The sequence below is a fragment of the Pithys albifrons genome, chromosome 1 (genome assembly GCF_047495875.1).
Source record: "Pithys albifrons albifrons isolate INPA30051 chromosome 1, PitAlb_v1, whole genome shotgun sequence".
NCBI classification, from domain to species: domain Eukaryota; kingdom Metazoa; phylum Chordata; class Aves; order Passeriformes; family Thamnophilidae; genus Pithys; species Pithys albifrons.
The window spans coordinates 1,994,076-2,019,357 of record NC_092458.1 but is presented as its reverse complement, the minus strand read 5'-3'; the positions used below and the strand labels follow the sequence as shown (position 1 = coordinate 2,019,357).

Sequence of the window (25,282 nt, the reverse complement as noted above, 5' to 3'; positions counted from 1 at the left end):
TATAGTAGTTGAGAAAGGAGCTTCCACTGCAAGTTTGTGTCTGATTTCATAATAATGCATAACTATACACAGCAAAAATTCTTGCATATTTGAAAAATATAAGCTTTTAAAAGTCATTCTACTTCATTTAATTTAAACTAAGATAACACTTTGCTTTATAAGAGTGGTCTTGCATTTTGCTTCCTTATCAAGTAAGATCAGTCCTAAAATACTCAGTTTGGAAAGAAAACAGTGAAAAGCTTTAAAATGCCAATTATTGAAATACTTCAAAACTGCAGGAAAATTTTCATTCTTAACTCTTCAATCTCAGAATAAAGAACAACACTATTTTCAGGATAGGGACTATGCTATAATAAAGGTTTACTCTTGCATAAAAGTCAACATCCTGTTTCAGATCTTTGCACATTACTACTGAAACATTAACAGGAGTGCTCATGCTTATAATTTCTTTTAAGTAACAACACTGCCATCTAAGAATTCCTTGAACAAATTCAAGAATTACAAGTCTGCTGATAGTCATCACTCTGCATTATTTTGAGTGCTTGGGAATATAGAAGCAAAATATGACTCTCACTACCACTCATTACCACACTCATTACCATTTAATGGCAACCTAGGATATGGAAAAAACAGATACGAAATCAGGACTTTAGAAATGGATTGAATTCATTCAGGTTTAATTAATAAATTACTTACTTAGAATAACCACTTTTCATTGGAGTACTTATCCAATTTAACAAAAAGGATTCACCCTTCTTACATCATATATACAGAGTTCTTAAATGATGAGGCTAAACTGGAAATTTTACTTTTAGAATGATCAAAGAGGGGTAAGATAAATCCCATTGCAGATGCTTATGTATAAAACAGTACTTATTTTTTTCAATTACATAATCCTTCAACTTAAAAAAAAAAGAAGATTTCTCCTCTTCTTGGTATATTTCACTCTCCTTAATAAAAGTTAAAGGGTTTTTTTACAAGAAAATAACTTATCATTGTAAACACGTGGAACTAAACAAAAGTGTTTTCTATACAAATGGGACTCTGAATGCAGTTCCACACCACTTTCAGTCCTTGAATCTGTTACCTTGGAATTCATGTTTATCTGGATATCAAAAAACATTTTCAAAACAAACAGTACAATGAAAGTTTGAATTGTAGATTATTAGCACCTCATTTAAAAACTTAGTGCATCAGTCACAACTACTTACTGACATTAAATTTTTTTCTCATATCTTCAACTAGTGTTGAGGTTAGTTTAAAATCCCTTGTCATTTGTACTTGAGTGACATAGAAGAAAGTATTGACAAAGCATGTTCACTAAATATTAACTACCTCTGCAGAACTTGGATCTACTGCTGACCCACAAGCATGAAAAAATACAATGGGAATTTTAAAAACCAGGCAATATCTGTCCTATAAGTATTCTTTTATAAAATTCTTCCTAAAGAATATAAAAAGTTGAGAATTAATGAAATGCTTCTTGCCCATCAAGCTGCAAGACTATATTCAAGTGGGACCCCCATGATGCCATACATAATAACTTCAACTGATTACAATTACTATGGAATACTATTGATGTGATTATTAACATTGGGTACTGCTAAAGAGTTGGAATAGAAGCAGAATATAATCCATAACTCATACTGAGTAAAGAAAGATAATAATCTTTTGGTACCTTAATAGAGAACAGAAATTTAATTTTAAACTCAAGAAAGTGTACAGCAAACTACTGCAGTTCAATGATTGTATTTGCATTTTCATCCAGACTTTATTGTCCTTCTGCCCCTGGATGATTCTCACCTCTTCCTAATTTCTGAATCCACCAGGAGTTGCCTTTTTTTGTGGGGTGGAGGTGGTGGGAGTTCCTCTTTAGCATGCTTAACCAGGATTTGTTCTCTGGTGGTCACCATAGTTACAGTTTCCATCACAGTTGTCTGTGTTACCGATGTCTGAGTGGCAGTGACAGCCTGCGAAATCTGTGCAAGGTATAAAACCAGAGGTCAGACATTGCTGCAAAGCCTTCAGTAAGGACTGTGTGGAGTAGCAACAGGAATAATGAGAACTGCTCCCATCTGATCATAGGCTGACCTTCAGAGAAAAACAGCATTATGTGCAACCCAAAGCAGATTGTTTTATCTGGCTCATGCTGTGTGAATAAGATACCTGCAGCAGCCAATATCAAAATCAGGAAGGATTCTAATGAACTTGAGGCTCCTTGTAATCCATGTTGAATGAAGAAAAGAAATGAATGGTCAGCTTTGTGATGGAATGGAACGATAGCAAATATATAAAATGTGAAACATTGCCTCCATTCTGCAAATTTGTTCCTTGGGATGTGATAAAGGCATGATAATGGCACTAAATTACCAATTATTACGCTTATCATTTATAAAAATTTTCAAATATAATGTAATTCATCATAACCTACTTGCATAAAAGGGTAGTTAACCTTCTGTCAGGAAATCTTAAATTAGAAAACATGCACTAGAAGGCAAATTAATTTTCAGCAGTTTTATTCCATAATTTATAAAAAAAGTTAAAGGGTCATACCAAACACTAATATATATAATTTGTAACTCTGTAAACACTATTAATCTAATGCATTTAACTTTGCCCCGTGATACGGAAAAAACCCCAACCAAACCAAAACCACCCAAAACCAACCCACCAAACAGAAAACTCTAAACAAACCTTTAGCTGCATTAAAAAAAAAAAATGATGAGAAATATTTTTGCTCATGTTTGTATGAAAGATACTCATTGTAGATCTACTGCCAATTTATACTTCTCTCCATGTAGCGCCAAACTAGAAACTTCCAACTTAAATGTAGGCAGCTGTTCTTAAATCCCTTAACTCACGAGAAATAGGTAATTTCTTTTTTCATTTCTGTCAGATCTCATTTGTCAAAATGCTCTAGTTACAGCTCCAATGACCACCTCCCAGTTTAAGGGCAGCGAAACGGAAAATAAAAGGAAGAAGTTACACCAGACACAGAAAAGGCTGTAAACCAGAAAAGCCCTGGCTCTTTGCTTATTGCCAATAGGCAAGAAATAGAAAGACTTTTCCAAATCAACAGAAATGCCAGGATCAAAAATTTCATGAAACTATAAATATACATAAATTATCTATTATTTCTTACATCAGAAACTCAGTAATAGAATTGAGTCACCTTAGATATTGAGACAGCAGTGTTTCTATAAACAATGGAGAAGAGGCATACCTGGTAAGTAACTCCAACATCTTTCCCACAATGCTTTTTTGCATTGAAAAAAAGTACAAATTCCCTCCAAGTTTGCTGCATCCTTCACATGGTCTTCTACACAGAAGTCTTCCAGTGGAAGGGATGAGTAGGGAAGGCCATTACCATTACAATTCTGGGGCCATTTCTTACTTAGAACAGTTAACTCCATGTTATGCTTCCTCCTCTAGAAATTACCAGCTCTCTAGGTTTTAAAGTAGAGTCTGAACTGCTCAGAAGACTACAAAATTAAGATTCAGAGCAGATTTTTTCTTATCTCTGAAATAATTACGTCAACTGAAGTAAGCTGGTTGTGACCTGCAAGGACATAGCTAATGTATGAACTACCAAATTCTCTGGAAAAGGAAAACACCCAGTTGACTTTTAATCACTACAATATTATGTACTAGTACTCTTGTTATAGTACTCTCAACAAGATATATTGATGTCGATTTTTTTCACACAGAAATCATGACAATATTAAGGAAACATTTCCATATAGTTTTATTGACTCTTTATGCTTCTCAGTTTATTTTTAATTAGTTAGAGTACAGTAGAAATAGCAATTTAAACTTTCTGATGTCTAGGGTTCTATGAAGTTTGAGGATAGCAGCTGATGACATCCCTCCCTGAGCTGACTCTGTAGCTAAGAAAAATAATTTCTTGTCTATTATATAGTTCTGGGTACAGTCTCTCTGTTTCTCATAGAACTCATATTACACTCAGTTTTATCCAAAAATCAATGATAGGCTGATGTTTCAACACCCAAGGTCATATCCTGCCACATTTTCTTTTGCCAATCAATACCAGGGCACAGTTTGCAGTGAAGAAGGTGTAACACAGAATAAACCACAGCTAGGGCACTGTAGGAATCATTTGTAGCACACTACCAATTACAGAGGAGTAGCAGTTCCAGCTGGAGACTGGGACCTGAGTTCCAGAGCTGGCACAGCAATTCCCATATGCTCAGAGCCATCAAGTCACATGCTGTGGGGGGCAATGATTTACATGTCAAAACAGTAAAGAGGTATTTTTCATGCTTAATCAACAGGAGTGGAGGTTAAATACAATGTATTCAAAAGAAGAATAGTGATGTGAATTTCAAGTTCTAATCATTCTAATTAGAGACAGGGTAAGACTAAAATGTACATTGTAATCTGACTCTGCAAGATGAAGCTGGTTCTCATTTAAACAGTGCATGCACTTTGGCGAGTAAAGGAGGACCCTTCAAAATATGAGGAATAACAAAAACAAAGTAGTAACTTGTATTGGCTTCCCTGGGGAAAAAAGAAGCAAAAGAACCAAAACAGCTCCTTTATCACCAAAGTGGTGTGTTTCATGTATTATTCAAAGATTGTCCAAATAACGACAGCATAGTTTCTTCATCCCTCTCAGTCCCTGACAAGCAAATATGACTCTGAGAAGGAGCAATACAGACTAGGGCCTTAACCCACTAGAAAATCATATGGAAAGTGCTAAGGTGACTCACAAGGCTGCACAATAAAAGGCTTTCAAAATATAATGCTTGCCTGCAGTTTCACATCAGCAAACCCATCTTAGGAACATGTTAAAAGTCATCTCTTTCAGAGTGGACAAATTTAAATCTTTTCCATCCTCTGCAGGCAAACATATGTACAATGTGTGTATAGCACTTCAGTAGTTTTATGTCATTTTATTTCTCATTTATACAGCAGCCTACCTTTAATGCCATCATTTATTACTGCCTTTGGAAGTGCCCTCTGTCCTGATAAACTCATAATTTTCCTTTACACTCACTTTTGGAGCTGTCATCTGTTCTTTGATGAAATTTATCTATGTGAGTGGGGAAGTTCAGATGAGGAATGGTGTTTTCTTTAGTTTGGGAAGATTTTCAGTACAATTTAGTGAAGCATAATCAAGTCAGCAAAGCTGGGTTTAGAGTTTCTAGAAGCAAAGCATCCACTGTAAGCAAGTTGTCCTTGTCCTTGATTCCACCGTGTGGTCAATGAAGGAAAGCTGACATTTTCATGATGAGGACAAACTGCTTTTTGGAGGTATTTCTCTCTCTCTAACACCCTTGCCATCCAGTCATTTGTACCAGAAGCTTCAACCACGAGTTCTGATTAGATGCTTAAATTCAACAGCAATTAATTCAGCTAAACGTGGCAGGACTCACATTCTACTTTCTGCAGTTTTCCTTTGGGATGTATAATTACTGTCTATGTCTAGTTGGAGAATGAAGTTTGAACTGAGCCTGAGAATGTCTCTTCCACTTGATTTCTTATTTTGTTATCAAGTTAATCATTTAGTGATACCTTAGGAAAAGAGGGGAAATAACTAAGGACAAAAATGTAATTATGGAGGTGCTATGTGAATTATTAGTCATAGAATCATTGAAGTTGTAAAAGACCTTTAAGATCATTGAGTTCAAGTATAGACATAGTTCTGCCAAGTCCACCACTAAACCATATCCAGTTAATTTTGAAGTTAGGATCTAAGCTTGATGAATCAAGTGTGCACTTTCTGATAGATCTTAGTGAAAAATATTCTATTTACCACTCTCTTCTAAGTGTCCTCCTCTCCAGTTCATGATTAGAGAGAATAATCAGACATTGTAAAGGCCTTTTTTTTTTCTTGAAGGCTAAACACATAAATGAGTTCTTGTCCTAGTTCAGCAGAGGGGACCAGTTTATCACTGTGTGAATGTGACCAAAGATATATATTCCACACCCTCTACGTCATTTCACATGAACTGCTAACAATGGATCATTTGCAGCACCTGCCCAGGGCACACCGGACCCCTCACGTGGCAAGCTGGGTGTTAAAGAAGCCTGTGAGATAAGAGGTGTGATAACTCCCCTCCGGGGAGTCGTTAGCACCTCCACACCCAGCCTGAGGGGTCATGTCTGCTAATGGGCCATCAAGGAGTGCAAAAATACCTCCATGAGTCACAGAGTTAAATCACCCATTGTAGAACTCCCCACTCTGGAGGATGTACTGGGCATTCCCACCTGAATCTGAGGGTATATAATCTTGAGGTTTGGAGACATCTGGGACCACACATTGGATCTAGAGGAGGACCACAACCTTGAGAGGAGGTGACCACCATGCTCCACCAAACTGCAACTGTCATCTGCACCAACAGGGGATTTTTGCCTTCTTTTTAGTCTGTACTCAGGGTAACAACATAGGGCTCAGCAGAGGAGTTAACAAACATCATTGTGTTTGTGCCCCAGGGTGCTGGGTTATACTTCTGGGTTTTGCAGGTTAAAATAACTTTCTCTTTGTACCACTGCATTTGTTGTCATGTTTTTATTAAATTGTAATTCTGATTTATAATCTCTTCTGTGTTGGGTTCACTTCTGCTGGTTTACCTTTAAACCAGCCCAGCTCTGTAGTGAATAAATGTATAAACCCCACTGACATTATATGCCCTGCCCACATAGAAACACATGGCAATAAGTACACCACCAGTACTTTGTAAAACTCCTATCTAAACTGTGTAACACTGCCTCAGGAACTGGTCCTTCAGTTTTAACTGACTGTGCAATGTCTCTCCAGCCTGAAGCAATATGCACTCAACAGAACACCAACTCTGTCCCAAGCAAAGCAGCTTCTCCTTCCAGGAGAAGGTTTTCAACTGAAGTGTTCTGCTATTATAAGGCAGTTACACTGTTTTGGGAATCCAAAGCATCTCCCAGTGGTGCTGATCTCTGATGCAGACAGCCTCAGGACAACTCAATTCACAAAGAGGCTATCTTTTCTGCAATCCAAGTTCTATCTTCAAAACTAGTACCTGCTTCTAGGAGGGATCACCAATCTACACAACTCTTGAACACTTTGGAGTGACTGACTTCTTCATATCATTGGACTCTAGCCACCCCAAATTCAAAAATGCATCTCTGGATTTTCCTCTGCATTGAAACAACATGTTTTCTACAGCAAATATACAATCAGTAAATCAAATTTTCAGCTTATAAAAGTCGTGTAGCATAAACTTCTGTTAGTAAGTGAAATTGTGTCCTTCCCCTGTTTTCTTCCTCCCTATTCCAGCTTCAGCTGATTTTTTCCAACTGTTAAAGAACAAACTAAAATATCAAGGCATGAGCTGAAAGCAAGATCACTACAGGAAGTATAGCAGCTTTTATTTAATTACCCAGATGTAAGTTGGTAGAAGTATTAGTATACAGCAACAAAAAAGGGCAGCAAGCTCAAGGGAATTGAATCAAACTGATCAGAACTATGAGACACCCTCTGTGGACAGGACAGAGGTGCATGGCTGTAACATTCTGCTGTACGTTACCATGAAAAAGTTTTAATGTCCATTTCACCAGCCATACAATGATAGCACAAAAATAACTCAGTATTAGTGAGATAATGGAATGGAAAAAGTGAGCTGACTTGGGTTTAAATCCAATAAGAAAAAGATGCTGACAGAAGGCTAGGTGAAATAATTGTGTATTGCTTTGGGTACTACACCAGAGAGCTGAATTTCGTTACGTGGTTCAAAACCTCAATTTCTTTCTTCATTACATTACAGTTAACATAAAGTGCTCAAAATAATACCAGATTATAATTTTTCATTGGCACTTTGCTTACAGGGATGCATTGATTTCTTTAGTTTTCCAAGAAACTTCTCTTTTTGTGGCCTCTCTTTTTAATCTGTAAACCAGCATAACATAGGCAGAAGTAAAACAGCAATGTATTATAAAGTTTTACTGTTGAAAAAAAGAAAAATATTCACTTTAACTAGCAGACAGTTCTTAAACTAATTTCAGATAAAGTGCTATTCTACAGACAGCCATTTTAAAAGTGCATTATTACAGGTTTAAAATAAATTAAATGGAAAGGGTACTTTCATTACTGATTGTATCATCCCTGAAAACACAGTTAACAGCCCAAGTCAACATGAGTCAACAGTGTGCCCAGGTGGCCAAGAAGGCCAATGGGATCCTGTCCTGGATCAAAAATAGCGTGACCAGCAGGACCAGGGCAGTGACCCTTCCCCTGTACTCTGCATTGGTGAGGCCACACCTTGAGTGTTGTGTTCAGTTCTGGGCCCCTCAGTTCAGAAAGGATATTGAGGTGCTGGAGCGGGTCCAGAGAAGAGCAACAAGGCTGGTGAAGGGACTGGAGCACAAGTGCTGTGGGGAGAGGCTGAGGGAGCTGGGGGTGTTTAGCCTGGAGAAGAGGAGGCTCAGAGGTGACCTCAGCACTGTCTGGAACTACCTGAAGGGAAGTTCTGGCCAGGTGGGGGCTGGTCTCTTCTCCCAGGCACTCAGCAATAGGACAAGGGGGCACGATGGGCTCAAGCTCTGCCAGGGGAAATTGAAGTTGGAGATCAGAAAAAAGTTCTTTCCAGAGAGAGTGCTCAGGCATTGGAATGGGCTGCCCAGAGAGGTGGTGGATTCACCATCCCTAGAGATTTTTAAACACAGATTGGACGTGGCACTGAGTGCCATGATCTGGTAAAGGGACTGGAGTTGGACCAAGGGTTGGACTCGATGATCTTGGAGGTCTTTTCCAACCCAATCGATTCTATGATTCTAAAATAATCAACACAAGAAAGATTAAAATCTAAAGAGAGAAATAAAATTCTGGTAAGTTAAATTATAGTTGTATTATGCTGTTCTAGAAATAAAATACATCTTAATTAATCATGCAAGTCAAAAAAAACTCCACCAAAAACAACAAACCAAGATGACAAACAGCACCAAAACCACTTCAAGCATTTGACTGTCAAAGGATAAAGCTGCTAGACCCATGGTTTGTACAAACCTGTTTAGAGTTGCTCTCCACCCTCTCCACAAGGCTTTCCCAGCGCTGCGCAAAGTTTTCAAGACGACTTTCCAGCTTTTGAGCCACTGTTTTGTTTTTCACAGCTGCAAGGATATCTTGGCTGAGCAACTTCAGCTTACTCATCATTTGCCTCTTCATTTCTAGGTCTCCTTTTAGGATCTGTTAGACAATGTATCAGAAGAAAGAACAATAATTCATACACCAAAAAAAACCACAAAAAAACCAAACAAACAAAAAAACACCATAAAAAACACAAATTAAACTTAGAATTAAAATTCTCAAGAGAACATTGTAAAGAATGAAAAATGGCTACGGGCTCCTGTATTTCCATGTTGCTGTTACTGTAAAAAATGCTGGCAGAGCTGACATAGTGGAATAGACACACTGAAGTTCAAAAAGCAATTTAACATGGCAGGTGGAGAACTCTGGACATCACAGCATGCCTCAGGTGGTGACATAAATCAAAAAGCTTAGAGTTGTGTGACACTAATAACCTTAAAACTGCACAAATGTTAACAACTATATCAACATCCCAAACATGTTTCTTTAAAATTTCAATGTATTTTGTTATATACTGTATATTAAAACTCGAGGGGGGAAAAAAGGAGTTTCCTAGAAAAATAATATTTGAGCTAAATCCAGGATTATTGAAGAAAAAAAGAAGGAGCTAAGATTAATGGCCCTTGGGAAGCCCAGGGTCTCTGCTGAGTGTGCCAAAGATGAGAGCCCAGGAACTCCTGTGTACAACCTCTGAGCTCTACACCCTGCCATCCAGCCTGAACCATGGATGCTAACAGTCCTCACAGCCCTACTGTGGCGTCCTGCCAAGGGATCTTCAAACTCCTGACATCCATACATGCAAAACTGCTTATAAAGTAGGCTATCCACAGACCCAAGGATCACCCAGTTCTCACCTGGGTTTACTTTTCAAAGCCTCAACTGGTTTACTCCATTGATTTCCATTCCTTAAGCATTCATCCTAACCTGTGCTAACCATGGCCAGATTTTGACCTTTCTATGCAGCTGTGGATTGCATTTTAACCTCAAGGCATGAAAAGGATAACTAAACAAATGGTTAGACAACAGAATTTAATCTACATATAGTTTCCTATAGCCATATAATCCAAAACTATAATCAAAAATACAGCTCAGAAAAAGAAATATTCAGTCTTTGCAATTAGTACTCTTTCTATTCAGATGAGGCTTGAAACATCAGAATTACTAATGTTAGTTCCAGTAGATACGAAAATTTAAATTGGTATATTCCTAAGAAATAAAAGCTAACTTTATATTCAAGCATCTGTTTGTATAGTTGGAGATCTAGCAGATGGAGGAAAGCAGATATAAAACAGTTTACCACCTTAAATTTCAAGCATTGCTCTATATATATATATACATAAATACACATACACCTTCTTCTTCCACCTACAGGGTCAGAAAAGGCTCATGTGGCAGCCACCACACACAGCCTGACAGTATAAAAGGAATGGTGCCCTGGGAAACATTGGTTAACTCTGAACAGCAGTGTTTTATTCCCAACCTCCCCAGCTCACAATAGCTGCATTTTACACCCCTGAGTTCAGCATCAATCCAAGATACAACGAGCACAAGCAGTAAGTGAAACACTAGAAAGAAAAAGGTGTTACAACTTTCTATGTCAAAGGTACTGCTCTCTACGACCTAATATGCTGCTGTGATAGATACAGTCAACCTCTAAATTATACTGGGGGAGTCTGTTTTCACATTTCCTTAATAAAAATCTGCCAGTGGGTCATAATAATCAAAAATATGCTCTATCTTTTTCTACAAATACAAGAATAGCCTAGAAATAGCTGGTTTCAAGACCTAAAATACTAATACTAGCCAAAAAATTACATAATTTATCAATCTGCAAGATGAGAAATGGTACTTTGCTTTATGAAATTAATTATCATATATTCTGTCATAACTTCTGTCAAGTGTATACTGTAAGCCCTGATATTTGAACATTATTTTTTATTTGTTGGTAATGTGCTTCTACTACTTTTTTGTTTAATTTTATAATTATTGCCGGTTTTCCCTTCCTTAAACATCATCAAAAACTTCTTTACTTGTTATAATAATCTAACCAGCAGCATCCACTGCAATTTTTCAGCAGCTAAGAGACTTATTTCAGTAAAAATATAGTGTAATAGCTAATTTATTTTCTATAATAAGTAAAAAAGAATTGCATTAGGTGAAGCAGGAGAAGATTTAATTCTATATTAATGGAACATTTGCTAAAAATATGTAGAGATAGATCTTGCACACCTCTGCAATGGCTCTTAAATTTTTTTACAAGAAAAAGAGATGAGTTTTACAGATTCCAAAATGTAGACACAGGACATGAAAATAATCTACCAAGCCTGTGCCATACATGACAGCAAAATTTCAACTCAGTTCTCCATTCTCAGTGCATCACATTTTCCAGCTTGGCCCACATCCTGTTTCACCCTCTGCCTCGTGTAAGAATTCAGAGACAATCATAATGTCAGCAAATAAATGGTGGGTGGAAAATAACAGTGGATTTAAGGACATATTTTTTACAACTAGAGCAACTGACCATCAACATCAGGAAAAGTAATGGAGAAAAGTCAGTCAATATATGCACAAAGTAGTAAAGACTAAACAGTTTTCTGACCTTTAGACTAAGAAGATACCAGAAGGGAATTAGGGACAAAGAAGATAAATTTTCACATACAATTACTGAATAAATCCTTTGAAACAAACCATTGGAGATTAGTAAAACACAAACAATTCTTGGGAAAACCAATTGTATCTGAAAAAAAAAATCCTTACATGTATCACATATCCAGTATATAAATTAAAAAGAAATCTAACTGACTTTATATCAGTTTTACCACAATGCTAGTCCTGGGTCAATTGCTGCAATGGTCAAACTATATTTTACTCCAATTACTCTAATAACAATGAAAATCTAACTACTAACACTGGGGAGAACAAGGGAGACAGCACCTTTATGGGATTTATATGGCAAGGTTTTGGCAACAGGGGAGTTGCAAGGTTGGCTTCTGTGAGAAGACACCAGGAGCTGCCCCTATGAGAGATAAAACCACTTTCAGATGGCTCCAAAACAGTCCCACCACTGCCCAAAGCTGAGCTTATCTGATGGAGCCTCTGTGGTAAAATCACTTAGAAAGGGCAAAAAATGCTGTGCAGCAAATATAGAAGAGAGGAGTGAGAAAAACATGAAACAATTTTTTTCATACTGTGAGAGTCATCTCAGCAGACCTGTTTCACTTCAGTCACTTTAAAATGCTTAGGGACTTATAGGAGGGTTGTAGAAATTCAAATCAACAGTAATAATGCTAAATAGTTTAATAAAATACCTTCAGAAATTTCCTTCAGGCTTAAGAGACTGGCTAAAGAACAAGACCTTAATCTTGACAAGTTCTACATATAAGAGAGGCAGAAAAAATAGGCTGGAACTTCATATGCTGTACCACAATATCAAACTTAAAACTCTTAAGGGCTAAATTGAAAAAAAACTAATGCTGTAATTTCTTGCTGGAAATGATTAACGAACTGAGGGACTAAACTATGATATTGTTAAAAATATAAATATTTTCCTATGAGTGAAGGAATTCATTGCCTCACAGACTCCTTGTACAATTCCTGAAGCAGCTGGCCTCGTTCTGAGAGTGACTCTAAGTGACACTTTCTCCTTTACACCATTCAAACATGCCTATGTCTGAAATGAAATACATCAAAAGACAGGGCTGATGTGCATGTCAGGGTCAGGATAGCGTGATCCCATTTTTCCCTATTTCTAAAAGCTACTCCAACAGCAGTAGAATACATTCCCTGAAAAAAAAAATCATGTGGGCGATGCACAAGTTCCCCATGATTCAGACAAGATTAAGACAGGAAATCTTCATACACAAATATCCTGACTATTTAGCATTCTGTGAATATAAAAATATATACTCACTGGAATTTGGAGGTGACTGCTACTAGATCTAAAACCTGAGAGAGGAATTCCAAAAATAAACAATATTTTTCTGCTACAAATCAAAGCCACAGAAGAGGCAGCGCTCCCCCAGCATATCACCAACATTTAAACACCTAAACTATTGCATTATGGATCACCCATTTATGAAAAAAACCCCAAGGTTACTCATGTAAAAAAAAAAAAGTTGCTATTAGTAAACTCCACCTGTTCCATTATGGATGCCATGATCCATGTTGAGGATCTGGGCAATGGGAAAATCACTTTATTTAATGTTTTTCATTTTGGTTCACGGAAGACCACAATGATCTCATTACAATAATGTTTAACATTTTAAGCTGGCAAAGTAATTTTAACTTCATAAAAGTCCATATTTATTTTGTACATCAAATTTATGAAAGTACTACTCAAGTGTTTCCTTTTTAGCACTGTGTTTTCAAGAAATTCTGAAAGGTATCCAAACTGGTTCTATCCTTAACGACTGCAAGCCATTAATAGTCTGTTACTTCACAGTTTGTGATAAACATTTCAAACCTCAGTGTCTGTTTCCTCTGCAACCTTCTGAAATCTGAAAGTCCTGATTTATTGAATAAATCTGAATTTCTTGTAACACATTTTCCTCCACTGAGGTACCCTAAAGCAGCCTGAGTTGCCTGTAGATTGTTATGCAATAATAAAAGCCTGGCTTGAAGTCAAATTCAAGACTGCTCCCATGTTAGATTATTAGAATTTCCAAGAAGTATATGCATTAAGGCAATTGACTACATGAAGTTTCTCTCCTTTAGAAAGAAGTTGACTTAATCCTAAGTAATCTTTAATCAAAATCGAACTCTGTACTTCTAAATGTATGTTTTTATTAATCCCTAAAGAGTTGTAGAAGGAAAAAGAAGGGGAGAAAAATCATACATGGAGTGGTGTAATAATTATAATGTCTTAAGATGATGAAAAAAAAATCAATCTTTTGTGTCTTGATTTAAAAAAAAAACAAAATCAAAACCAACAAATATTAACTGCTTAGTCATTCCATGAATCAAAAAGACATTTATGGCCAATTCTAGATCAGATGGAATGTAGTTAGAAATTAAAGAGGAAATCCATAAAATTGGGGTTTTTTTGAAATTTTTACATTTGTATATGAGAAGATAAAATACAACAAATTTTTAAAAGTCACTTAATCTTCAGAAATATCATAGTATTTTTACTGACCCAAGGCCTGAGTGTTTCTACTTTTAATACAGAATGATGAGAAAGACAGAAATTAATTTTTGAAAATCTAAAGTTCAGCCTTAGAAATATATAACAAAGATATGTATAGTCAATAAGAAAAAAGAACTATTAATAAATATATTAATCATATATTCAACTAATAATATATAAAAATAAATTGACAATCATTTCCTCTTTAAAAATTATAGTAAGGTATAAGAAACCAGTCTTGAAATAATGCCTAGGAGACTTCCCTCCCCCACATTTGAAAAATAAACAACCCTCCAGAATAGTTCTGTTTAAACAGAAGATTACAAATTATTTAAAATATTTTAATATTTTAATATTTATTCGTTATTATTTAATAAATAATTTCATAGTTAAATATTTCATTTATTAATATTTATACCAATAATAATTTACCTATTTTAACCAAAGCTTTGAAATTACTTTCTCCTTTCCTCCACGTGCACAGTTATTCATCATTATGTGCAAAAATAGCACATAGCATATAATTTTCTTTACAAATGTCTTACTGCTGTGAAACCATTGGCAAGTCTAGGCTGTGATGAGTTTGTCACCTCCACAGCCACAGCACCTTTCTAGGCCACTAACACTTCTATTCTCTCCCTAAGGACAAGGCACTGCAGAGTATTTGCTGAAGAGCAAAGTACAGGACATATTGAAAAAGGGGCATTTTGTGCATGTAACTCGATTTCTGATGTTGAGGTATAGTTGTAAAGCAGTACTAATTTCAGCATTTCACAACTTTTAAGCCTTTAGGTTTTTCAAATTCAAGGAATGCATAAAAGGGTTTGCTTTATGATAAGTGCTTATATGCACATCTTTGCACATGTTCATATATACTCCATTACACACACAACACATAGACCAGCATTAGCAACAAAGAAACTTTCAGTTTAAAGCTATATATAATTTCAAGACTCCCAAATTCCATTTTAGTTCATAAGCTTTTGACTTATGTGACAGTAAAAAAAAACCATCTGTACCTATTGGTTCCTTTATTAGCAAGGCTGTGAGGGAACTTATCCCATCCATAAGAGTCAATGTCCAGCCCCAAAATGTGAGACAGCTGTTCTGTTAAACCATATGGTCTGAGAGTGGGATGAAGCCACATGCATTCTGACTCAGATTAAGAAAGTTGAATAGAAAATAGAAGACTGATAAATACATACAGCTAATTTGCTTAGATTGGTCAGCATTTCATTTTGATCTTCAAAGCCAGTTGTACGAATTTTGGTCACAGCATCCTCTTTCTCAGTAAGCCAGGCATCAAAAAGGCACTGGAATTAAATTGGACAGAAAAAGCTTCAGTCAGGCCATTCCCAGTGCAATATCTTGAAGAACATTCCAATTCATAACTGCTAAAAACTACTCACCTGCTCTTCTGCAAAATGCTGCCATTTTCGGAGAATGTCTTGCAGAAGGACCCACCGGTCCTCTGTCCATCTGCAGATGGCCGCCCACCGCTTTCCAAAGTGCTGGGAAGAAGCACAAGAGACCTTTGCATTGGTTTACTTGTTTTATTTCCTAAACAAGACAAGGTCTTTAAATTTTTTAATGAAAACACTCTCCTAATTTGCTTTTTACAGTCTTATACCTTTGAAATACATTGCATTTCACACTGAAGTGGACCTTAGGTCTATTTAAAATAAAACCAAAATGGAGAGAGCAGGAAAAGCCATAGAACCAAGACTACAGTACTTTAATACTAAACCACAGACACAGTTTTCTATTAAGTCTCTAGTACTACACTTTCAAAGAAACCCCTCTGTTTCAAAACTTTATTATGTCCAAAACATAATGACTCAAAGATGGGGTCAAAGCAAAAAAATTATTTGGTTTTTAATTCTCACCATTATTGCAGTTGATCAAAGTTTCCATCTGAAAATACTGCATAGGAAAAAACCCCACCTTATAAGCAAACACATCAGCACAGATCCCAGTGAGGTTTCCCAGGTATTCATAGCATTTGCTATTATATGCACTTTAAGATTACACAAAACACTACCTTGTTCTCTCTCTCCTTTATTTTAGTTGAAATCAAACATTGCTAATTTCTATGAAATTCCTACTAGCCTTTGGAGGAGGAGACATAAAACTGCTGCGATGGAACAAGCTGATATAAAACTTTGGTTGCAATGATTTACAATTACTTAATTACACCTGAGCATCATATGCAAATTATTCAACTGTCCCCCCCCCAAACAAACCAGCCAACACACACCACCAATAAAAACCTCTTACAAAATTTGAAATTCTATCCTACTGTGTACTTATTTTTTTATCTACTTCAAAAGCATGGCCAGAAAAAAAGGATAATAGTGTCTTCCTTTTTTATTTATTCACTTTATTACTTCTATAGGTTTTTTTATAACTTGAAATATTGTATGATTCTATATTTTTCATATTTATATATTTTTATAGATATTATAATTTAATTTTAGCAAAAGTGCAGCATCCAAGTGGTGAATTTTTGAAACCAAGAGATTAAAATTTGAGCTGTATTTACTGGCAGGAAGGAAAATTTCTATTTTCACTTCCTAGGAGATGAAAGGTAAAATTAGAAAGTAAAAATTCAGTAGATACAATGTTTTCCATGGAGTGGACACTAAAACCAAAACAAACATTTCAGACTAAACAGTCAGCTGCGAGGCCACTGAGTTATTAACTAGCATAATAATGCTAATTTAAAAAATATCAATTCTTAAACAGCTCAAATATGTTTCACAGTAATAGACAAGTCTTCAGTCATTGCATAAACACAAAGTAGATTTTCAGCAAAATGTTTTGTTTGCCTTTTCTAGCCTGAATATTGGGATCATAGTTTTGGTATATTTTTTTTTTAAATTCTGTAATAGATAATTGCTTTTTTCCCCTAATTATATCTAACAGAAACCAAGCCATTTTGCAAACCTAAGAATGTGATTTCTTTCCACATTAAAAGAAATCACATTTCATGTTAGTGTTTGCTTTCCATTAAACATTATGTGATCAAAGATCACCAATTCAAACAAATACAAAAAAGTTGAGGTTTTGAATATTTCATAAAACAATACAAAAAAGTTGAGGTTTTGAATATTTCATAAAACTAATTCCAAAATTAACAGAAAAAAACACTTAATGGTGAAACTTATGGCCTCAACTTACCAGGAAATAGAGTAGAACACATTCTACTCATTTGTTTCCCCCACTCATCATTAAATAAAATTGAAAAATTTTATGACAGAGAACAGTTCAGAAAATTATTCAGACAGCTACTCTAAATTGTCCTTTTTTTTTTTTAATCTCTTAGGAAAATGTCATAATTTTATAAGGAGTATTTATTAGCCTCATAGGCTAAATGATGTGCATACCATAACACCTAATGTCTTTTCTGAAAATATACACCTTGACTTATTTCATTGATTTGGAAACCTAAAAGCCTTAATACAATAAAATGATATATTTACCTTCATTTGTCCTCAACCTGATTGTGTTTACAGTTCAGCTCAAGACAGACTCAACATTTCCAACCCCCTCTTTCTCCAAGCCTAGAAGACAACCTAGCAGATCTGCAATATCTACCACCTGGGGGTTTATATTCAACCAACCTTTTTCTAACTTGCTAATGATAAGCTCAAAAATCATAAGCATATCCTTACTTATATTTTATAAAAATCCTCATACCCGAGGAATTTTTAAACACCTCACTTTCAAGCAGCTGAATTTTGTTATTTGTTATTTTTGTTCTTTGATCTTAATGAAAAATGTAATTTATTCTCCACTTCTGCAATAAAATCTTCATCAACTTGCCTTTATCGCTATGATATACTTTCAAAAATAATTTCTGTTTCATTTTCTAGAAAACACTAAACCCTCAAGAGTATAAGAACAAATATGTGGCTCTACATTTACTCTTTTTGCACAGCAAAAATGGTTTTTCTGAGTCAATACTGCATGCTACTCTCAGAATATGATTTTAAAGAGCCACCAAACCTATCTCTTCTTTTTTTTTTCTCCTCAATATTTTTTTTTTATTTTAATTAAGTGAAATGACAAAGTAACTGCCTGATAAAGGTGATACTGTGACCTGCCTTAAACTCTTTTTTCTCATGAGAGGTCTTAACAACCATGAGACCAAGGCACATTGCTTGGTTGAACAAGTTTAAGACATGAAGTTTCAAGTTTGAAATATCATGTCAGGACTGTCTGTTTATAAAGTAGTATTTGACTACTAAATCATGTGGTGCTCAGCTTTAACTCCACGTGAACATCAAATAGTAGTCCATGCTGCAAGTAGCCTGTGTGATGCCAAGGAACTCAGACTGCACACAAATGTTTTGTTCCCAAAACCTGGGAAAACAAATCTCCAGAGAAACAGAATGAATCCAGACTAACAAGTAAAATGCCTTCCTGCTCCCTTGAAAGATCTCTTTTTACAGCCCTAACTAAAATTTTCAGAGAAATCTGCCTGGAAAAGAAGCTTTCTTTTTTTTTTTTTTTCTCCTGAAAGGTCTTTGAAAGAATATTCTTTATGACTACAAAAAGCAGAAGATGAAACATTTCTAGTCTGCTAAAAAGTCAAAGTCAAAGTCAACCATGAGAAGAAGAGAAAATGAGTAAAACCAACACAACTCTTGGGAACACTGGAATTAAAGTATCAAAAGTAAAATACTATACTTCAAGCCTGCAAACAATGGAGTTTTCTTGAAAGATGCTCTTCTAATCAGATATGGCTATCCACTTTTAAAGTAACGAGAAGAGTGGGAATACATTTTTGTCTATATCCAATAATAAAAGAGACTATTTGGGCCATGTCTTTGCTGCCAGGTAGAAATAAGCTGTGTGTGTAGTTCTGAAATGCTTGTACACCAACACATGCAGTATGAGAAACAAGCAGGATAAACTGGACGCAATGGGCAGGTCCCACAGCTCTGATATTCGTTTGCATTAGTGAGACTTGGTGGAATGAGTCCCACTGTTGGAATTCTGGGAAGGAGAATTATAGGCTGTTCAGAAGGGACAGGCAGGTCAGGCCATGTGAGGTCGACAGGTTGTATTGCACTGCCTTTACAGTTTGTGATGATATGCTGGACATCCTCTTGGTAAGGACTAAGGGGATGGAAAAAAAGATGATGTAGTGGGTATCTACTACTGATGGCCCAGCCAGGATGTAAGTGCTGATGGTAATTCAGAGAAATTTCTGGATCCTTGTCCTCATGGGACACCCCAACTTCGTAGGCATGAGCAGGTCTTGGAAATCCCTGAAGTCTGTAAGACAGAACTTCCTCTCAAAGGTATTCAGCAAGGCAAGTGAAATAGTCTATTCATTTTTTAACACTCCTCACTTAGTTTGCCATATTTTTACAAGAACTGCCCACCCATCATCACGAATCAAAGGATAGTGCCCTGAATAATATGAATATGCAATTGTGTAAATTATATTTTCCCTCTTTCCCCTCAGTAGAGGAATAAGCCATCAAGTAGCATTTGATACACTTAATGCAGATTTCTTTCTAGCACAGATCCTGACCCCCAGAGCCTGGGGAAGCCTCTAATTTGAGCTGGTCCACAAGAGTCCTCAAGGGACCTGCTGTCTGCTGGGTATAATTAGGGGGGAAAAAATCTCCCTGCATTCGTGGCTTCTGTATGTTATCCAGCAACATTTCTCTGGGCTGAAGATAATTTCCCACATTTTTCCTGTGGAAATGAGTCACATTACAGCAACAGATTTGCTAGTACAGTACTTTGATTATGCAGTACTAAATATAGATTTGAGCCTTGGGAAGTCGTTGGATTAAGTTTAATTATGGTCTTAGAGTTTTAAGTGTAAATAGTCAGTTCTCAGTAGTAGCATAAACAGAACCTCTTAAAATTCACATACTGATACATTAAGCAAGCAATATATTGTAAAAGTAGTTTTAATATTCACCCTCACTCAGAATAGCTGTAGTCTCTCAAAGTACCTCAGGGTGACAGCTGTTTGTAAGAGAAGTCATGCAACTGGGTTTACTTTTATTTTTCCAAGCAAGGTTAAATTTTCTATGGATAATTTATTTCAGGGGACACTTCTGGCTTCTATGCTATTAACTGCCTCTTAAATAGATTTATTTTCTTGCATATGAAACAAATCTTAAGAACCTCTACACCATTCATCTGAAATCAACATAGGTTCTTGTCATCCTTTTTGAGAATTAAAATATCTAAAAGTTCCCTTTAGGATTTAAAACATTTTCCAAAAATAAACAATATATACATAGATATTTAAATATATGAAAATACTTCAGAAATCACCAACTCAAAAAGAAAGCTATAACTTAATTGCACCTGCTTGGAAAATTCTATTACATGGAAATAACTGTTCACTTTCTTCCAAGTCTGATCCTGACCAGTGTCTCAGTGAGCCAGTCTTACCTCTTTGGTCTTACAGTGCATGCTCTTGTTTCATTATACTTTTAGAAGTGAGACTGACAGATACATAATCAAGCTTTTAACTTTGCTTCATTGTGTTTTTTGTCAAATGTTCTAATGGTTGTGCCTGCCAACACATTCTATCTCCTGTGCATATATTCTGATTGTAAGCATATGAAAAAAAAATCCAAACAGTTTATGTACACAAAAAAGAGGTGTAACATTTTGCTGGGATAGTAGGTGGTCTATGGTAAGTCAGTTCTCCTGGGCATTGAAGTATGAAAGTTTCCACACCTCCCTAATGCTCCAAACCCCACAACTTTATATCTGTATTTAGGTTTTATTAACATGTACCATCTTGCTACACATTCTTTGACTTCCAGAGCAATGAGATTATTGAGCTTTTCTTTCAGATTCTTCTGGAAGACAGTGTGATTCAAGGAGGGAGCAGAAAGCAGGTGGACTGTTACATGCTCTGCTCAGAGGAGACCTGTGCCGTAGGGTGAGGGGCCTCAGGAATTTTTTGTAGCATCTTTCAAGGAATAAACTTTTTTCAAAACATTTATAATTGGGCACACTTTACCCCAGTATCAGGTGCCTTCTCCACTATTACAGATGGTGTATTTCCATTGTGTTCCATTTACACTCATAATTCATTAAGTTTCTTTAAGGTATTGAGTAATGTCTGTTTTGGGTTGTATTCCAATACAGGTCAGCCACAGATGTCGCACAGGATAATAATGGTACTTTTGCAAGCACTGCAATAATAGGGGATGCAGCTGTTCCACCTGATGGGCCCTTAGGTCTTCAGATATCTTTCTGAAGTTGTGAAATGTCTAATAATCCATCAACTCTTCATTTGTTTTTCCCACTATTAAAAATTCTCATTTGTACAGCTAATTCATGAAGTGTTATAAACATCCAATATCACCAAAATTCTTTTTTTTCTTTCTCATGCTTTACTACTGGCCTCTATGCAAGAACATATTGTTTGCCAACACACAATACCACCTGGGCTGAACTTTTTGCCGTTCATTTTTGTATTTCTCTCCCCACCCCTCCCGCCCCTGCCCCTTCCATTCAAGACATTTTACACATTTCACTTTGCTTCTGGAGCCATGTTCTTGCAAGGGTTCTGCTTTATTCCACTGAACAGTACACAAGAAGCTGGCAAGAAATTCTGGAAGTTTAAGAGTACCTCGAGCAGGTACACCCCAGTTCTGACACTTATGATGAAGTTTAAAGGAATTATGGATCAGCAGCAGTTGCATTGTTACCTTGGCTGGGTTGTGCTTCTTGAGTAACTAAGAAGTTGCAGTAAAAATACAGACTTATTTTTGAAGTGGCAGTGCTCAGCAATTCAGCTGAACATTTATTACCTACTCTACATTCCAAGCCAATTACTGATTTACTGGTATTGGTACCCAAATTAGCCAGGTTCAAGATAGCACACAGGTTTCTGTCTGTGCTACAGCTATACCTTCTGGCTGAATGTATTGATATTTTCTCTAGAGAAGCCTTGGGGTTTAATGATTCAAAACCCACAAACTTTTTATTTTCCTGGGTAATCACAAAAAATAAAAGCACTTTCTCATGAGAGAGAAAAATAGAAGGAATCTTGATTGTAGTACAGCATTTCTTCTTGAGCAGTGACCCTGGAGATTTGACCACTAATATAAGAGAATCCTCCTTCAATGTATTTTAACATTAATTATCCATTTAATATCATTCAGAAGTTATAGTAAGAGAGTTGAAACAAAAATAACAAAGTAAGAGCAACTTGTTAAGGATGCAAGTGAAATACTACATTTTTATTATAAGCAAGTTTATATTTGACAAACTTTTAGAATATCTTGTCTGCTAGCTTTATCACAAATATATCTCCAACACGTCATTCTTTTAGAGATACTCAATTAATTGTATTTAGAAAATAAAATATATGGAAGGTTTTCTGTCTTGATTGGCTTTGGGCCAAAGTGCAGCTTGAATAGGCTTGGACTGCAGAGATGTTGCTGCCAACTTCTCCCAATTCTAGTACTCTGGAAAATCTCCTCATAAGAATCCTAAATGATAAACCACTGTAAAAAACACATGTACTGAAAAGGATATACACTGAAGCAGACAGACAAAACTAAGGACTGGTTGAGATGATTCCCTTCAACATGTCCATGAGAGAAATAATGGGAAATAAATTATGACTTTCCCAAAAAAAGTGTTTTAGAAAAAACAGCACAATGTTAATATTTCTTGATAATGATTATTTGTTTAAAAATTATGATGGTGCATACATTCACATTTGGGTTTGCTTATTTTTAAAATTTCCTATTTTTAGGGACCAGCATGGCCATTTAGTCATTACCTGAAGTTGCTCTTCCAGTGCAGCAGTAGCTCTGTCTCCACTGTTTTCATCCACCACCACCACCATATGGGTTAAAGAATTCACTTTGACTTGTTCCTGTTCCAGATCTTCTTGGAATGCCTGTAATTAAAGTGTATGTGTTAGAAAATGTGTTCCAAAGTAAGAAAATACTGTGTGCTTGGAGTCCACTGCTTGATTAACTTGCATAACTAACCAGCTATGAAAACATTAGAGCTCAGTTACTCACTCACAAGTCCTAATTCTTGATACAATATTTCAGATTAAAAATTTGGCTTGAGAAAGCATTTCTTGAGTTTATGTAGCTGACTTACAGATATTTGTGCAGTGTGTATATATATATATATATATATATATATATATATACACACACACCCCAATAGCCTGCAGATTTTACATAGTCACTGGATTAGACTTTGAACTTCATATATTTAAATATTCTTATTTTTCAAAAATTGTAAAAATATTTCAAATTACATGATTTCATTACACAGCCATACACTAAGGTCACCTTGGCACTCCTACAACATTACTTAAACAGCAGAAAACTGCTTAGGAGATGACTCACATTAGGAAACTCATGCAGAACTCCGGTGTCACTTATTCAGAATCAGGAAACTTAGCAAGAAATAAAGGCACTTCATGATTTCTGCACGTCTGAGGAAAAACTTCCTTGCCCTTTCCTTTTTTCTATCTCACTTGCCATGGAAGGTGGAATCCCTACTTGGCTACAGTTTGCTAAAAACAATCAATCCCAGTTCAGCTGTGGCACCAGGGAACTGAGCAGTCAGACCTATTTTCTCCCTCCATTGCTAAGGCCCAGCAAGAGGACAAGCAACAGAAATGGAAGGAGCTAAAGAATTTTTGGTACTGAAAATTCAAACCACAGAGAAAGCAATACTCAATTTCTTTTCCTATATTTTGTTAAATAGGTTCAGCTTTATATTAGTATATTAAAAACCAAAAGTACCAAACTCCAAGATTATAGTAACACTTCAGTTGAGTGTGTCCTAGGATATAGTACATATGTAGCATGATTGCTGCAGTCTGAAAAATAATATGGCTGACCACATATTCTTCTGTCACAGTAGAAACCTTCCCTGTACTACAAACCATGTTGAATTTCACCAAGTCATGGTTTTCTGCTGCTTTTTAAAGTAGAGTAACTCAGGTATGAAGAGTAAGCCCTTGCTGAAGATAAGGTCAGGTATTCTAAAACTCATCGTTCAAACACCTTACTTTTCTTTGAAAATTAAAAATAAAGTATAATGTGGCTATAAGCAAGAGGAAAGGAACTCAAAGACTATTCTGGTTTTAAGGCATAAATTTCTTACCACATATTTCAGAGTTAATTCCTTCATGGTCATAGCCCTAAGAGACAATATAAGAATCCTTTTTCTGACTTTCATGCCTGTGATTACCATTTGCTTCAGAGAGCTAGACTATAAAACAATTCTCAAGGACTGTGAAGCATTCCAAATTGTTAGAGCCATCCCTTGAATTTAGACTTCTCCACATTTTATGGCCCAGCACTTGATCAAGGAAGAGGAGGCAGAACACTCATGGATCAGAGTGTATAACACAGCTCACTTCCCCCAGGTTTAATCCTCTCTTTAAGCCATACAACAATAAATACATTGCTCTGCAAGTCTGCAGCAAGGGGCAAGGTGACTCTTATTTCCTGATTAGTTGATATCTGACAGATGGCATCCCAGAACAAAAAGAGAGTTAGCAATGCTCTGCAAGTGCAGGAGCGGGTGGCACTTGAGAAGTGGGAGTCTCACACACACTGTGAAAGACTTGAGAAGTCATGGAGCAGATGAACCAGAAAGTTGAGTCATTATCTAATCCTTAGACTGATTCAATTTACCCTGAGGAAAAGGAATGTTCTTTATAACCCAAGTGTCTATTTTTACCATGAAATTAATTGGTGAAAATTGCTTGTATTCTGGGTCTTGTTGAAACAGGAGTTTACGAAGGGCTGTCTCAAGGCTACAGCACACTCAAGTCATGCAGATAGAAATTTCTAACAAGTTCTCCTAAGCTCAATAGAGAGAAAGCAAATTCTCAGGGACTTAAAATGTAGGATGGATATAGATGTTGATGCAGAGATAGCAACAGAAACTTATAAAACTCCACAGTTCATTTAATTCTTATCCATTAGATAACACCTTTCATGATTCCAAATGAATGTAGTTCAAATTGAATAAAAATACCCACCTACACCATCCAAGTACCAAAGACAAATCTATCCCTAATATTTGAACACTTAAGAAGT

The 25,282-nt window shown here is 36.1% G+C and overlaps 1 protein-coding gene across 9 annotated transcripts in view; it reads right to left on the bottom strand.

Annotated features, from left to right (window-relative positions):
• Nucleotides 1-25,282, bottom strand: part of DMD (dystrophin) — a 1,187,916-nt gene that overhangs the window by 779,829 nt on the left and 382,805 nt on the right. For all 9 annotated transcript variants that reach the window (XM_071568723.1, XM_071569521.1, XM_071566241.1 and 6 more), the window contains exons 12-16: nucleotides 22,987-23,106; nucleotides 15,614-15,715; nucleotides 15,410-15,517; nucleotides 8,999-9,178; nucleotides 1,804-1,979 (exon numbers count right to left, since the gene is read on the bottom strand). In XM_071568723.1, coding sequence (XP_071424824.1) covers nucleotides 1,804-1,979; nucleotides 8,999-9,178; nucleotides 15,410-15,517; nucleotides 15,614-15,715; nucleotides 22,987-23,106 — 686 coding nt within the window. The remainder of the gene's footprint in view (nucleotides 1-1,803; nucleotides 1,980-8,998; nucleotides 9,179-15,409; nucleotides 15,518-15,613; nucleotides 15,716-22,986; nucleotides 23,107-25,282) is intronic.